The following is an 18,034-nucleotide window of genomic DNA, read 5'->3' as shown; positions in this document are numbered from 1 at the left end:
GTCTGTTGTTCTTCGTGGGTCTGTCCCCTCTGGGGGGAAGGGGTATCGAAGCCTCCATGTATGCTAAAGCTTCAGTTGGGTTTTCAAAAAAGTGCTCTCCTCCCGCATGCTGAATCCTCATCCTGGCCGGGAACATTAAGGCGTATGTGATCTGTCGAGCGTTCAGGAGTTTCTTAACTGGCTCATAACAATCGCCTACTTGCCTGAAGAGTTGAGGAGAAGTCTGGATATATATGAATACGGTTGTCCTCAAACTGCAGCGTACCAGCCTCTCTTGCCAAGCGAAGGATTGTGTCTCGGTCTCTGTAATTCAGGAGACGTGCAATTATTGTACGTGGTGGCAAACCAGGTTTGGGCGCCGGCGCCAGCGTGCGATGTGGCCTTTCAACCAGAAAATGGTCAGAGAATGCATCAGGGCCAAATAGGGATTTGAACAGGGCTTCCAGCTGTTTCTCCATCTGGTTTTTTCCAAAGGATTCCGCATACGCCCACTACTCGCGCACATTGTTCCTCCTCGACCGGGATTCGAGGTCCTCGCACTTGTTTTGCAGCTTGCTCATCGTTTCTTTAATTTGAGAGATGTCTTGACTGTGGTGAGCAATAGTGTCCTCGTTAGCGCTAATCCTATTTTCAGTTTCTGTGACACGTGCGCTTTCCTTGTCTATCCTGGCCCTCATGGATCCTATGGTAGCCACTATTTCATCCAGTTTCATATTCACTGCCAGGAACCCATTCTGCATCAGCGTTGGCAGTTTGTCTTCATGCTCTCCTCCATCATGGTCACCCAAAACAGTGGGTTCGAATGTACTTCGGCCGCAGCAGTTTGGCATTGGCTGCTAGTGTAGGTGTCCATTGGGCCTTTTTTCTTGCCACCTGGGGTCTTGGATGACTTGCCTGTTTTATGTGGTTCCCCCATTATAGCGAGGAGCCGTATGCCGTTGCCACCCGCACCTGCGTGTGGTATGGCGGTGGTTATTGTAGGCGCTCGCAGCGTCACCCCCCGGTTCGCCTGTTGAGGTGTAGGTGCTCCTGTAGTTCCCTTTGAGGTTGTGTCTCTAGAGCTTGCGGGCACGAATGGATTATGCTCTTCCACGTATTTTATAAATGTTTACAGTAAATCGTGGCCACACACGCCCTATTTGACTGCAGTGATCCTATGTGTCACAGGTGTTTCTTTTCCCCACACTCCTGTGATAGAGGGCCACGGGTCGGTTCCCGCGCGCCCTCCAGAGCAGGGTGCCGCGGTATCTAGATGTCTTGGCTTCCCTGCGTATGACGATCAAGATGCAGCCATCAGTATCATGCGTGTTCCCAACGGGGGTCAGTGCGATCAACAGTGGAGGATTGCTGTACTCACCAACGTGAGGCACAGGCTGTCTTTCCCTGCGGGCACCGGCTCCCGCAGACAGCAACCAGCGCCACTGCAGTGGCAGTCGCAGCCAGGCGGGGGACCCCAGGTATAGTCAGATCAAGGCCGGCAACCGGCGTTCCCCCCCCCCCAGCCTCACCCCCACAGTACCTCACCAGGGGACGAGTGTGGCCAGGGGGCCGAGGCGCCCACCGCGCCGTCCCCGTCAGGACCTCAGATCGATCGGCGCATACGGGAGGCAGGCGCACCTCCACCTCTGTCTCCCTGCAGCCGGAGCAGCACTCGGTCATCCGACGAGCACGGGGCCAAAGGTAGGTGCCAGCAGCCGAAGCTCAAGTAATCCGTATCTGCGAGGACCAGTGGGTTAGCTCAGGTGCGAACCGCACAAGCAGACTCCTCCCACACACGGCCTGCAGCGCGCCCACATCCACGGTGACTGGGTGGATCAGCGCGGTCCGCGCACTCGGGTCGTCTTAGTACCAGGCGTCGATCAATTTCACCCGGCCATATCTCGCCAGCACTAGGTCACAGTAGAACAGGATTTTCAAAGACTGTGCCCAGGCGCACGGGTCGTTAGCTGCACACCTTTCCGGCCTCCTAGACAGCCCAAAGACAGATAAGTCAGCACAGGATATTGCGGTGGAGCGGGAGCTCCGAAATCAGGCAGCCATCTTGCTCGTGCGCAACAGCGCCCCCTCGCCTATATTTCATATTTTGACGTCTATGGTATGATTTTCTGTTGTGAAAATAACTGAACCACCTTGAATGGGTATCAGAGAGAGTTAAAGAAAATAATAAAAGCATGGTTATATGTTGGAAGGTTGACTAAAGCAAGGCAATACTATATGGTAATCGTTTGAAGTATGCTGCAATGAGGACACAGTTTAAGGGTGGCACTCAAAACGAACGTATTCATTGAATAAATGGTCACATTGTAAATCTATGCCAGTGATGTTTGGTTCACTCTTCCTTTTAAACACTATATTCTTCATAGCCTATGTCTTTACTATATTTATTTTCACACAAATAATGACAGGTCAATTGTTCTATTTCTTTGTCTTTTTTGAGTTGCTTATGTGCAACTTTAAGCTGCTTGACCTCCAAGCATTCTATCTGATCCCTAGTGTGGTGCCTGGCCCTAGACCGCGCCGGTGAGCCGCTTATCTAGGGATAGATATCTATGGTTGGAGGGCAAGCAGCTTTATGTTGCACATAAGGTAACTCAAAAAAGACAAAGAAATGGAACAATTGACCTGCCGTTATTTGTGTGAAAACAATGTTGGTATACCGCCAGGTACAAGACCCACCATTGGTCCCCCAGTGTGCTTTTTACTATATTTGTCATCTTAAGGTTTATTTTATTTGGCACCATTTCATTTTCTTCTGTTTGTACTCCACAGCCTCAGGGTCTGAGCCTCAGTGTTGGTCGAGTTTTATGGCTAGCAGTATGCAACTTGCAAAGGAGTGCCTCAGCCAGAAGCTAATTGATGATCAAGGGGAGTCATCTCAGCCCTTCGAGGGACTTGAGAAGTTTGCAGAAACTATTGAAACGGGTAATAAAACAGTTTTTCATTTTGTATTGGCGGCAACTCTGCACAGCCAATTCGTCTATTTGTGAGTTGTGTGCATGAAATAAAGATAAGTCTCAAAGCAACAATACTTTTGAAAAAAACATAATCGAAAGTGACACTAACTAGAATCTTTTATTTGGTGTACTTTATGTCCATGTGCTGAAACTTGTTTCTGTGGTACAAATAGCCTGTTTTCCGTTCCCAGTCAGATATTTTCACGTCATTTTATTTTTTTCCGAGCTGTATAATCACTTGCTTTTTGTTTGTCATCTCCAAGGTGTATGTTTTCTTAAAACACTCACTGTCACTTGACTTTAGGGCTACGCCATCACTAGCACACATTTTTGGTTTTGGCCCATATGCTTGTGGTTTAGCACTACCTTGTGGCCAAAACAATGCTACAGAGAGAAACGAAACAAGGGTATTGAGCAGACCATTTGGTTGCAATGACAACTGGTGATGCCCATGTCTTGCATTTTCTGAATCACAGATGGTATGTTTCATGCTAATCACAATGCTGTCTTCTTCCAGTAGATCTCAGCACATGCATAATTAAACCAAAATAAAACTGCAGATCCCTGTAATTCATCGATACTTAATCACGGTCCTAGTCTCTCTTCCTTTTCCCTCTTCCTTTTCCTAGTCCCTCTTCCTTTTCCTAGTACCTCTCCCTTGTCCTAGTCCATCGTCCTCATCTCACTTCCTCGTCCTAGTAGTCTCATTTACATTCCCTTTTTCTTTTTCTCACTGATTTCCCTCTTTCTAATCACACTTTCTTATTGTAGTTGTGATGAATCCTGTGGAGCCATCATTGATCACTGGCGAGGGATCTGCATGTGGCCAGGCCATGTTGGTGACCTTATCAGGAGAGACACTGTATTCTTCTGTTGCAGTAGAGGAAGACCTCATCATTCCTGCATTTTGGATGGCTTGTTGTCACTATACAAGGCCCTCCCGGTGTAAAACCCAAAACTCCCTTCCTGCAAAACACTCCAAACAAAATATCATTCATACCTCATACACATTACTCACACCTAACATCCCTTGTCTCTGTTTTTGTTCTAAACAAAAATTCTAGACAAGATCACTTTAGAAGTCCCATAAATCCAATTGACTCCAACTCTCATAAAGCCCCAAGAACTGAGACGGGGTGAGGAAGGAGTCATCGATGTGGATTGAAGGAAACGCCAAGCTAAGCATTCAGACTCGTTGTAATGGAGCCTAAGTCTACAGGACATTTAAATACGGTGTCTGAAATGTAGAGGGGGAGAGAGAAGCTGAACAAACGAAGAAGAAAGCTGAACCGAGAGAGGAGGCAGTAGCACGGGAACGGACCGTGCTGAAGAGAAGGCAGGCGCATCCAGACTGCCGCTTGTAAGTGTATTAAGCAGACTACCGTCATGGTGCAAGGCCAACAGAGACACAGCAGGCACTGTGGGACTGTCACTGGGGAGCTGGTAGCAGCAGCGAACCTACCAGGGACATGGGCGTGCTGAAAATCAGCAGTCTTGCCGGCGGGTGTGCGCAGATCTGGCAGGAGAGGTTGGAGAAGGTCTGCAGAGCTGGAAACGCGATACCAGAGAATAATCTTCACCACAGCAAAGTGCCACAGGTCGGGAACGCTACTAGATAACGGTGAGTCTTTCCAGAGAAGTTGGGTACCTGGGCATACCGACAGGCTTGTGAGCAATTGAGAACTTATTTTGAATACAAAGACTGAATTTATACAAATCCTCATTTATGAGATGTCAGTATGAAGAAGGTTGGAACAAGTATTACCACAAGCAAATGAATACTAAAGAAGTAGATAAAAGGCAGAACTAGTCTCCATATGAGATATCGGTGTGGGGAAAGTTCAAACAACTAGTACCTCAAGCCAATGAAGAATAGACAGTAAAGGAATACAACTGTGCAATACTGAAAGACAGTGAGAACATTAAGGGAAGTCCTGGTGAATGAAGCACATCAGACAGTGAGTATTTGGGGGGGAAGATACCTGGCAGAGAAGCATACCGGGGGGGATCTGCAAGCCCCAAAAAGGGGATTCCTGGCAGGGGAGTACACCAGACAATCCATTCGAAATATACAGAGGAATAAGATACCGTGGAAAGATACCGGTCAGGAGAGTATAGAAGGGAATCTAGGAACCAGATGAAAGGAAGTCCTGGCAGTCAAAACACCAGGAAAGTTGAAGTAAAGTAAGCACATTAACATTGTGGGAAGATACCTGGCAGGAGAGTACACCAGGGGGTCTAATTAACCTACTAGAGGATTCCTGGCAGGGAAGTATACCAGGAAGCCCAAAAAAGTTATAGAAAGAAACTTAAAACATTCTTGCTTACTCACTGGGAAATTTTTGCTACTCTGAAGGGCTCCTTCTGGAGGAAAATCTTGAGGCTGGCCAGCATTGTTCAACAGCCCTGATTCGATAGGACTTAGGGCTGATTTCATTAAAAGGGCAAGTGATATGGAAGTCCTTATTACTTTACCGGAAAACTTTGCTACCCGCGCCAGCAGCCCCTTATGAAATATTGAAAGGTAAACAAGAGAGCTCAGACAAGGTCTTAATGGCATAATGGTTGATCTGCCAACAACTTTTGAAAAACTTGCATGCAGATGGAGAGGAACTATGTAATTTTATGGGAAAGGTGAAAAAAAAAAACTATGGCATAGTGATTGGATTAAGACATTGGAGGAGCGAAACTCACACCGAGTGATAGACTCCCTCTCGGAAGACTCTAAACTCTCTGGTGCCCTTTCAAAATATCTAGTCAAAGCTCTGAATGGATGCTATAAAAACCTGTTCCTTCATTTTAGATTTGACTTGTACCCCACTAATCAACTGTTAACCATCTATGGGAAAGCTGCCTTAAAGGGATTCAGATTTTGTCAGAAGTAAGACACAACAGAAACCCTTAAACACGTGTCATTGCTTTGTCAAGGACTGACGGATGTTAGGACCAAACATTTGATATACATTGTGGAGTATTATGGATCATTCGATGCAAGGGAGATTTGGTATTTGTTGCTTAGAGGAGAGAGCTTATCTGCAACTATTTCCCTCCTGCATTTTCTGAAAGAAGTTTTTGAGTTGGCCTTGACTTTTTGATTGTGAATTATTGATTGTCGAAACAAGAGATGAATGGAATGCATGGTTTTATGTTTTGATTAAGGTTTGTTTTAAACCATAAATCATTTAATAAAAATAAAAAAGAAAGAAATATACGTTTGCAAAACACATGGCAAGTCAAGTATACCAGAGACTCTAAGAAAACAGACATGGGGAAGTGGTGAAATTGAATAAAGACCATTTTGGCTGCTGTATTGGGTGCTGTAAGGGTATCTGAAGGGTCTCTGTTCACCTCAAACAAAAAGAGGAAGCGCTGCACTGCTAAGGGTCCCGACTGGACTTCTTTGCAGAAACAAAGAAAACACATGATAAGGGAGTACAGGACAAGGACAGGACAGCCCTGTTCCTCTAATACATTTCCAGCATCACACTTTTATCCAACCTTTTTTGTTTTTAATAACAATGTTGAAACATTACAACTTTGTGTTTGTCTCTCATTTCTGACTCCTCACATAGTCCATCCTACTCATCTTTTTTCTCCTCTTCCTTCTCCCTCATCCTTGTTCCTCTTCCTCATTCTCATCATAGTCCCTCTTACTTTTTCTTGTTATTCTATTCCCTCTCACTGTTTTGTCCTAGATTCTCTTATTAGCCCTAGTCCATCCTCCTCTTCCACATCACCTGACCCTCATTCTTGCCCATCTCCCTAGTCCATTGTCTCTTTCTTACACTCTTTCCTCATGTCTCTTTCCTAGTGTCACGCCCACACCTCTCATCCAAGTTCTTGCCTTTCATCCTAGTCTCAGCCTCTCACCTACTAGTGTGTCTCCATGACTTTCTATGTCTGTCACAGTCTCTCTTGCCCCCTCCATATTGCTTCATCTATATTTTTTTTGTTCCCTCCATACAACTATACCTCCTTGTCTCTTACTCCTACATCCCGCCCCCTTTCCTCCATACTGTATCGACGTCCCTTGCTAGTGATGGGGAAACCTTTTTCACCAGATAAAATTGTCTTCCCCTTTACATTTAGATGCGCGCAGGGGTGCAGCCCTGGGAGCATGCACTCCCCTGACTCTTGCCCACCGGTGCCACTCCCCAGTCCTTTTTTCCGCGTATATGGGAACGGACTGCTTCACCAGCGCTCCTGGTTTAGGCCTCCAGCCTTGTAATTCCATACGCTCTTCCCCAAAGTATTCTGTTTTTTTCTCTATCTGTTTATCTCCTTGTAATTCTCAGAGAAGACTCTGTCCTCTGGTGTCACGCTTCTCCCCAGCGCATGTCGATGACGGTGGGTTTCAGCAGGTGCCCGGACTGCGAGATGTCCTAACCCATGTCGGATCCCCACGCGCTCTGCCTCCGGTACCTTGGCCCCAGTTCAGCCCTTGGTCCCTGCGATCACACCAGTCACGGTGGCTTCCCCTCCAGTTCAGTCTCCTCAGTAGCCCCCGGCACTGCCAGTCAACACACCACAGCTGCCCACACCCAGCACACCCCCGACTGCTCCAGACCTGCAAGACACAGCGGGTGACGGGGACGAGGAGGAGGACCAGGATACTACATTGTCAGCTAAGGCCTTCCACGAGAGGCTGGCAGACGTAGCAGAATACCGAAGTATTCCGTAGCCACAAGTTGAGCAACCTGAAGCAGGGGTTCTGGCCGAGGTGCTGACCATACGCCCAACAAGAACTGGCATCCCTCTGCAAAAGGACATGGAAGCCTTGGCCAATAAGGGATGGGTGAAGCCGCACTCAGCGCAGCCTACCAATAAATGCCTCAATGCCAAGTATCGGCACGCGGAGGGGGACTTCCTCATTCTGGCGGTGCACCCTCTACCACATTCATCAGTTATAGCTGCGGCCTTCCTTTACTCCAAGCCACAGTCTTAGTCATCAGCACCCACCTCAGCACTCCTGGGAAAGGAGGAGAAGCTGTTGGAATCCTACAGCAAAATGATTTCCTCAAATGCCACTCTCCATCTGCGCAATGCGAATGCTGATGCTATGCTGGCCGCAGTGAATCAAAAGCTGTGGCGGGAGATTGCAGATTTCCCCCCAGATCTCACCGCTCATAGTCAGGCGAGCTTTAGGGCCAGATTGGCAGAGGCCAAAATCATGGGCCAAGATGTTATGGAATCCAGTCGCTCACATCAATACCGCATGTAGAGAGATTTGTATTGCCACAAATAAGAGGAGGACAGCTTGGCTCCAGGTGACCATGTTTAACCCCGATGTGCAGGAGCCAATGAAGGAGGGGACTTGTTCCACTCAGCCACGGGCGAAGAACTTGACAAAAAGTACAATAGCTCCTAGTTAGCTAAGTGCTTGTCAATCCTGACAAAGTTGGCACCCAAGGCCGGAAAGATGGTTTTTAAGCAGAGGCACCAGGCAGGAGTGCCCATGGTCCCTGATGCTCTTTATCTTGGCACTGGAACCTTTGGCGATATACCTGAGGCAACAATATAGCGAGGTGGGAATCGGCACGAAAGGGGGACAGCACCTGTTATCATTATACGCTGATGACATGTTGCTATATTTTAAATATCCTGAAGAAAACCTGCAATACGTTTTAGAGGTAATGGAACAATACACAATACTCTCTGGCATCACAATGGATCCTAAAAAGTCTTCCATATTCCCCCTAGGCAGATATGTGGGAATACCGCAGCACGCGTTACCAGTGTTACAGATAGGATGGACAACTGATACTTTCAGGTACCTGGGAGTGGATATATACCACAAAGTCAAGGATGAAAACAAACATAACACGGAGAACGCAGTGACAAAAATCGAACGTAGCAATGTATTCTGGGCTCGGCTACTTTTAACTTTGATGGGTGGAGCAGCACTGCTGAAGATGATAGTACTACCCAGGCTACTGCACTATTTTGTGAATGCCCCGTACATGATACCTAGGATGAGCTGGGCCTCGAGGTCTCTGATCACCTATGGAAAAAGATGTGCTCACATACCAACAAGGTATCCCTTAATTCCCATCATCGAGTCATGCAGTTTAAATTACTGAATAGGTTATACTATACTCCCCTCAAAATATCAAAGTTTGCTTGCACGGTCACACCTACCTCTCGCTGTAAGGCTGAAGGTGCTGATCACCTACACATGTTCTGGACATGCCACATGCTGGGAGGGTTCTGGGATGGGATTTTGAGGGCCCTCACTGATATCACTTGTACAGTGATCAACCCTGACCCGCTGGGAGTCTTGTTCGAGGTGTGGAACACTGACAAAACTCGGCGGATTGCTAAATTTCTAATCATCAGCTTCATGATAGCCAAGAAATGTGTGCTCCAGGCTTGGAAGAGCCCCTACCCTCTGACTTATCAGAAATGGCTCAGCTCACACACCTGGTCCCGGACTTGTGAAGAAGAAGAATATCTTACTATGCTCCCTACTTGCTCTCATCCCAAGAACGTATGGTCTGCCTTCAATAGTTACCTTATCAACCTGTCTGACAATACATCTGAGAATGACTCTTCCCCCTGTCCCACATGGTTAGTTTCTAATGCGGTATTACTATGCTATTGATTGTTTTTCCCCTTCCTTGATGTCTCCTCCCTCTTGCTGATGTATTGCATCCTATGAGTGTATTAACTGTAAATTATGCTCTGACGTGTGTATGTTTTAAACTTCTGCCAACAAAAATAAAAATATTTAAAAAAACAAAAAGGACAACCTTGCCCTGTGGACTGACGGAGTAAAATCTTGGTAAAATGACACCCTTGCCTTCTTATATTGTGGATCTCCCAGTTCATGTGCTTGCCGCAAAATGGTGTCTCTATCGCAGTAGTTTAGTAACCTCACGATGAATGCACACAGGTTTTGACCTGGTCTTGGTACCTGTCCTGAGACCGTATGAGCCGTCTCCACGATGAAATGGGAAGATAACTGGGGATCCTGCAATACCTCCTTGATAAATGACTCCATAAACTGTTCCATATTGTGTGCTGGCACCGATTCCGGGATCCCCACCACTCTGACGTTGTTTAGAGAGAGCTGGCCTCGAAGTCCACATTTTTATCGCTCATTTCTTTCACCTCGTCTGGAGACCATGGATAGCAGCTATTACTTCACTACTCGTGTTCTCCAGCACACCTACTCTATATGTTCAGCTTCTCAGAATCGACCACTCTCTTTTCTGTCCTGCATTCTGTCCATTTTATACTGCATACCATCCAGTTTCGTATTCATTGCTGTAAATCCATTCTTCATTTCAGCTAGTACTAAACTCAGTTCAGAGGGCTTCCCGATGGTATTCTCAGAGATATTTTGCTGAAGTTAGGCGGCACTTCCTCCACACTCAAAACGGTTCCTGGTGAAGCCATGGTAGCCTTATGCTGCTCCAGCCCTGCCTTATGCGTGAATGAAAGGTGTCACTGCTTCTTATTTCCTTTTGCCATTCGGTATTGGTGCTGCTTCCAGGCTTGCCTGTGAACCGAACTACAGTGCCTCACCCTCCTTAAGACGACAGCCACCAGCTAGGTCAGTCTCAAATCACACTGCAACGCCTCCTCTGCTGCCCAAGTGCCCTCCACCTCCCCACTCCACGCCCCCCACTCCTCGTTCTCCACTCCTCGCTCTCCATCACTGGCATGCTCAGATCAGCCTGGCATATTTGCAGTGGTGCCGCTTACTTGGTGGCAGCAACATAAACGTTGTGGGCCATGACAACATACTCCCCCGCCCAAGCCCCAACTCTCGTCTAGTGTCCATGTGGGAGGGACCACCATAGGCAGCCCACCGATCAGTACCCCCGTGCTGCCGGGTTTCATAAATACTTGCTGACCAGGGGGCTCTGTCTGATTCTCCCTGGCAGGAACCAGTTATCACAGCATCTCTACCCCTCCAGGGGATCCGCCACACCTCCTGTACCTCTGCGCAACTCTTGTGCCGGGGCTCAGGAGCACTCACCGCCGGGGAGTCAGGTCCCGTCTCCATCATCAACACAACAGCATCTGCTTAACTACAGCCGGAATCAATGTCTCCTCTCCAGCATCGGAGCCCCGGACGGTGCGTCCCTCGGGGTGGCTGCAAACCAGGCAGTTGGAGGACTCCCTTCAGCCTGCACTGCCGGACGGGTGCTGGTCCCAACGAGGTAGCAGCACAGGCCCCACTGACCCACTGAAGCACCAGCCCGGCTCTCACAGCAAGGCCACGAGACCCTCTCCCAACACCACACCGCGCTTGTCCACTTATGGAGGGTGAGCGCACAGATTCCAGGCCATCTCCCGAAGATGCAGGAAATATGCGACCCCCAAACTGCAGCTATTTGTTCAGCATTGCCTCATGCAGGTCCACTGCACATCAACTACTCCACAGCAGACGCAGACCTCCTCCTCACATACACCTCCAATGGGGATTTGGAAAGTGGTGGCCATCTTGGGTGCTGGCTCTCGAGCGCCCCCACCCCCGGCAGGCGTTTAATATTGTAAAATGATGCATATTTTATAACCTTTACTTTTCTGAAGATGAAACCCTGAATTTTTGCAATGGTTTAAAAAATGCATGTCCTGTATTTGAACATAAGAGATTGCTTAACACAGTGTATGTGTGTATAGATTAGAAAGAACTTCAAACATAATGTGAAGAGGCAACAATAAAACCAATGAGGTTTTGGTTGTTTTTCATATTAAAGAGCATTTTGGGAAGATAGGAATGACCAAAGAGCATTATATCTGTCATATACGTCTGTGAGAGTTGTATGACTGAATCACTAAATACCTGAAGCATGCTGGATTTTGTGACTATCAAGCATACATACAAGTTTGGTCATCAAGGACTTTAGCTGTCTGTCAGAGTGGAATGACTGCTAACGGCTCAAAATAAGTCGCAGTGTTGTGGATCACCTGGACTTGGAGAAACAAAATTGGCTTTATATTTAAAAAATGACAACCAGTAAACTGAAAATAAACTGCAATTAAATGCTGCTCCTCTGGCAATCTGTTTTTAGTGAAGTTGTTTAATTCAATAATGATTGCAGGACAGCTCCCCCCATGTTCAGTGATGCATTGATGGCAGTCATCCCAAAGTTGGTGAAGGACCCAAAAAGGTATGCACTGTATAGGCCAATACAATTACTCAATTTTGACGCCAAGATCTTCACAAGGACGCTAGCATCAAGATTTGAACTGATAATGCCATTATTGGTTCATTCCAATCAGGAGGGATTCATACTGGGAAGATCGGTGGGAGACTACATTACAGAAGACATAGGCCTTCATTAGGAGTAAGCTGGTCTGAAAGAAATGCAAGGAATAATCCCGAAACTACCGGCTACAGAATGTTTTCCAGACTGGATCACTCCGACTTTGCCGGTAGGTGCAGTGAACTACCAGCAGGCCTGACCTGCCGGCCGTTCAGGCCCCTACCGGCAAAGAATTAATCCCATCACCGACACAACTACTATTGGTGCCGGTGATAGGGGCAAGCACATTCCATCGAGTCCTATGGAACTCCTTGGAATGGGAATTTACCGCTGTTGCCGGCACCCGTAATATCCTGGTAACACCGGGCTATCGGGCGCCGGTAACTATAAGGCAAGTCTACTCGTAACAGACTCTTAAAGAGGGCGATTGGATCTTATGGATGGGGCAAGGGGAAAGAAGGGGAAACCCAGTTTTATTGGCCTTGGAAGCAGAGAAGGCGTTTGACTTGGGTGGGGTGGGAGTTTATGTATGGAGCTCTGGAGAAGTTTGGTTTTGGAAGTAGAATCCTCAATGGTATAAAGGCTATTTACAGGACCACGTTGCAAGAGTGGCAGTAAACAGGAAGGTTTCTAGAAGCTTTAGTTTGCATAGAGGGACGATAAAGGGACGTCTGCTGTCCCCGATGTTGTTCGCCTTCACGCTGGGACCACTGGCGGAAAGGATTAGTTTCACCACGGGTGGAAGGTGTATGGGTGGGTACGAAGAAGTTTAAGTTGGGAATGTATGCGGATGACATCCTTCTACACTTGAAGAACCCTTCTAGATTAGTTTCTGGCCGCATTTGAGATTATTGAAGAATACGGGTTAGTCTCAGGATTAAAAATTAATAAGAGTAAACCGGTTCGCTTCACATTTGATGAGGATTCACAGAGGGATGTGGCGGCACTGGAACCACTGGGATTGGAGCTCCAGTTGGAAAATATTACATGTTTGGGTTGAAGGTATCCCAGTCGTTTGATGGGCTTCTCGAGGAAAACTTTCCTCAGCTTTTGGAGTCCCTGTATAAAGAGATGGACCATTGGGGTAAGCTAACTATCTCCTGTTTGGGAGGCTTAATGCCTTGAAGAATAATGCCCTCTCAACGGTCCTATATTTGTTGTAAATGCTGACAATTAAGATATCCAAACAAATGTTGGAGGAGGCTAAAAGACAGATGCTACATTTTCTATGGCAGGGACAAACGCGCAGGGTGGCTTATGCCACGTTAATATTGCCCAAGGATAGGGAAGGAGTTGGTCTTGCAAATCTGGATACGTATTATAGGGCAGCACAGTTGAGGGTGCTGGTGCCATATTTGAGGATGGACTCCCAGAAGCAATGGGTATTTCTAGACATCTTTCTGTTGAAATCGGTCAGAGTAGGTGAATGGTTATGGGAACCAAGAGAAACGATCCCAAGCACAGTACTTTGGCAGTGCTATGGGACATTTTGAGACAGTTATGGGGATGAAGGGTGTTATGTTGTGGCCATCTCCTTTGAGCCATTTATGGACCCCACCGGTGAGAGATGATCTGCCTGACCCCCTGAGATTTCAGGAGTGGTACGAGGCGAGGTTGGAAAGAGTGGGACAACTGTGGGTTAAAGGGAAGTATACTTCGATAAAGGAGTAGGAGGCACTCTGAGGAATGAGTAAACTTTCTGTGTTTCCAATTGAAGAAAGTTGTGGCTGCAGAGAAATGGAAGGACAAGATGCAGTGTGAGTTGCCTCCCATGGAATTAGTTTTGCATACGTGTACGGAAATAAAGACTTGATCCCAGCCTTTTATGGGTCTTTGGTAATAGCAAGGGGAGAACAGTACTGAGAACCTCAAAGCTAAATGGGAACAGGATAAAGGTAGGGAAATAGATTAAATGCTTTGGGGGGCAGTGTGTAGAGGAGCGCATAAGACGTCAATTACATGTCAATCTAAGAGGCATGGGATTAAGCTCTTACATCATTACAATTCTTCTTCTATAACGCGCTTAATTCAGAGTGTAGTTTCTAAGCACCAGATCGGGATTTGAATCTGTGTTGCGCTGGGTTGTCTTGCTTCCAAGACAAACGCATTGCCCCCGAGCTATCCTTCCTCACCTCATATAGATGGCAGTATGACCCGGTGAGGCTATCCAGAATGCTCCCGGCTGTGAATCCACTGTGTTGGCCCGGTGTGGTCAGAGGGCCTCTTATTGGCACATGTGGTGGTCCTTTGATAAGGGGCAGACCATCTGGAAGGAGGTGTTGGGATGGACCAGGGCTGTGGAAGGGTTTGCAAGGCAACTAGCCCCATTATTGACTTTATTTGGGTTGGTGGAAGAGGAGTGTGTTTACAAACATCTCTCTCCTATGGTTCACTTTTTGTTGCTGGCTGCTAGAGCTTGCCTGGTAATTGGATAGAAAAGGGTGCATGTCATCTGAAAAGGAATGGGTGAGCAAGGCTAAAGAAATATATTTGATGGAGAAGAACAAGTTACTTACCAACTGGTAACGTTCTTTCGACTGGATGTTCCTCCAACATATTCCACATCTTTGACATGCAATGTCCACAGCTGTGCTACTTCGGAAATTTTTCAGCAGAGGGCGTCCTGCGTCGATGGCGTCGGGTCGATGTCCCTCGAAGTCCTCCATCGAGGGCGACGTCACTGGATGTTATAAATAGGATGCACGGCGCCCGTAGCCTCAGTTTTTTTCCTCCCTAACGTGTGACCTGCTCGTACACAATGCCTGCTTGACTGCACATAGCCTTGAAGGAACGCAAGCTGCAATAGCATAGGACATTTTCCAGAGGGGCAGGCCGGGAGGGCGATGTGGAATATATTGGAGGAACATCCAGATGGAAGAACCTTACCAGTTGGTAAGTAACTTGTTCTTCAAATGGATTGTGCTCTCCAACGTATTCCACACCTTTGACAGACTCCCAAAGCAGTACCAGAACATGGAGGAGGAAGAAGCATTTAGAATACCCAATCAGATGGCAGAATAAAAGACCGCTTTACCAAAGGCCATATGTTGACCATGGAGCGTATCCAGGGAGTAATGTTTGACAAAGGTGTGGATAGAAGCCCATGTAGCTGCATCACAAATATTCCGAATAGGAACTCCCCGCTGCAGGGCAGTGGAAGTAGCCACTCCCCTAGTGGAATGAGACCGCAAACCCTCAGAAGGGTCCTTGCCCGCCAATCTATAACATTCAGTAATGGTGAAGATAATCCACCTGGACAAAGTCTGTTTGGTAACAGCCTGGCCCTATCAGTGTCCAGCGTACACCACAAAGAGTTGATCGTCCACTCTGACCCTGGACATCCTAGAAATATAAAAGCTCAGAGCTCTCCTAGGGTCCAACCTATGGAGTCGCTCCTCTTCCTTACCAGGATGAGGAGGAGGATAGGAAGCTGGAAGTACCACTTTCTGTCTTAAATGAAACTCGGACAATACCTTAGGTAGAAAGGATGGACGTACCCTTAGTACAACCCTATACTTGTGGAACACAGAAAAGAGTGGCTTAGATGAAAGTGCCTGCAATTCACTCACTCTGCGAGCGGATGTAACCGCAATCAAAGGACAAGAGTGCAAAGGTTCAAACAGAGCACCCATCAGGAATTTCAAGACCAAATTCAAATCCCATGCCGGCACCTGAAACGGGGACGGTGGGAACACATTATTGAGCCCTTTAAGAAATTGGGAAATCAAAGGAATCTTAAAATAAGAACATTCTTCAGACAAGCGCTTGAAGATAGACAGCGCCACCAGATAACCTTTACTGGTTAACCAATAATTGAAGACCTGTGGGCCAAATAAAGCAAGAAAGACCGAATTATGGGAATGGAACACTGAAAAAGATCGACATTATGTCCTCTGCACCAGTCGCAAAACATATGGCAACGGTACAGGGATTTGGTTGCTGGCCGCCTGGCCGAAAGCAACACCTCTAATTCTGTCTGCCATTGCTGTACAGTGCTCTCATATGAATTGTATGTTACTGCACATGTACCTGCCTGCCATTGCTGTATAGGGCTCTCTTATTAATTGTATGCTACTGCACATGTACTTGTCTGCCATTGCTGTACAGTGCTCTCGCACTAATTGTATGCTATCCTGCCACCTTTATTAGCAACGGTACTGGCCCTCCATTCTCTGAGTTGTGCCCTCGCACTAACTGCCCCGCCACTGTGAATTGTCACTAACTCGCCATTCCCGAAAAGCTAACTCTAGCCAATGACCGTCTGCTCTGTACCACACCCACTGCTAGGACCCCCAGGTTACGACATGCGGCTGTGGCCTTTTGCCAGTTTCTACCTCACCTACCTTGTCATCTCAGGGTACCTAACCTCGACCTACTGCATCCCCTCTACTAGCACGACCATGACTCTCCACCATTACCCTTCTACATACACCCACACCATCCTGCACAGCACCGACCTCCCTACCAAGCCATACCTCAATGACCCTGCCTTGTGGCTTCAACATTTTGCCACAAAACCCACACCTAATCAACCGTGCACACTCCAATCTAGGAATGCCAGACTCAGATCTAGACTGCCTTGTGCACCATGCACCCAGCGCCGCCACACCACCAGCACACACCCTATTACACAGACGATACCCAACCTCCCCACACATTAAAGAACTCAAGGGAGCCCTCATTAATGCCAGATCCATCACGGCCCACGCACTCGATATCATTGACCTCATCATTGTCCAAAACCTTGACTTCATCGCCATCACTGAAACATGGTTACATGCAGCCTCTGGCCCAGTTCTCGCCATCCCTGATGGTTACTCCATCATCAGAAATGATCGTCAATCCAACTCTTCCAAAGGAGGAGGAGTCGCATTTATACATAGAAACAAAATCACTACGAGAACTATCCCCAACTTCCAATTTAATTCTGCTGAATCTCTATCGGTGAAACTAACTCTCTCACCGACCAACACAGCAACACTACACCTCATCTACAGACCACCAGGACCACTAGTATCCTTTACAGAGGATATTACCTCCATCCTGACAGACAATACTAAGCCTAACTCACAGGTGTTACTATTGGGTGACATGAACCTCGGCCTATCCGAACCTAAGGATCCTATGTCCACCGAGGTTGCTACTACCTTCTCCAAGTTAGGCTTCCAGCAACGCATTCTTGAACCTACCCAAAACAAGGGCAGAACGCTTGACTGGATTGCAGACCTCAACTGCAATACATCGATAAGCTCTAACTCTGCATGTGCTTGGTCCGACCACCACATCATTATCTTCCACTTACCGGCCACTAACCTTCATCCCAAACTTACCATAGCCCCTGCTATTCCCACCAGGAACAAAAAGGACATTACTAGGGACAAATTACTCTCACTTATCCTTCCCATTCTGAACAACTGCGCTTCACAGTACAAGGACCCCACTGTTTTAGTAGACACCTTCAACCAAACACTGCTCAAAGCCATTGACACCATAGCACCGCTCAAATTGCGGAAGGCCAAACAACGAGGCCATCTGAACTCATGGTTTACCCCAGAACTCAGAGTTCTGCGCAAAGAAAAATGTAAGGCTGAAGCACTCTGGAAAAGTCTTCCTTGCGAGGCCAACAAAGACCACCTTCTCATCACTTCCCTCAATTACAAGGAAGCAATCCTACAAGCCAAAAAAGAGACTTACAACCAGCGTATATTGCAAGCTGACTCAAACTCGAAGGAGCTATTTAAAATTCTCAAAGAATTAGAATCCCCTTCACCCGTCCTTCATACCTGTAGTAAAGCTAGTATGTGGTGCAACAACATCCAAAATGCACTTCTCACCAAAATAACTACCCTTCAATCCAAAATC

The 18,034-nt window shown here is 47.2% G+C and overlaps 1 protein-coding gene across 6 annotated transcripts in view; it reads left to right on the top strand.

The window, feature by feature from the left end:
* The window catches only part of ATG2B (autophagy related 2B), a 5,509,925-nt gene that overhangs the window by 418,625 nt on the left and 5,073,266 nt on the right, over window positions 1–18,034 (top strand). For all 6 annotated transcript variants that reach the window (XM_069637692.1, XM_069637689.1, XM_069637687.1 and 3 more), the window contains one exon: window positions 2,770–2,922. In XM_069637692.1, the coding sequence (XP_069493793.1) occupies window positions 2,770–2,922 (153 nt within the window). The remainder of the gene's footprint in view (window positions 1–2,769; window positions 2,923–18,034) is intronic.

Source organism: Ambystoma mexicanum, chromosome 14, assembly GCF_040938575.1.
Source record: "Ambystoma mexicanum isolate Mex_15411 chromosome 14, UKY_AmexF1_1, whole genome shotgun sequence".
Taxonomy (NCBI): domain Eukaryota; kingdom Metazoa; phylum Chordata; class Amphibia; order Caudata; family Ambystomatidae; genus Ambystoma; species Ambystoma mexicanum.
Note: the sequence above shows the minus strand (reverse complement) of the source record. Positions and strands in the feature narration are given on the sequence as shown.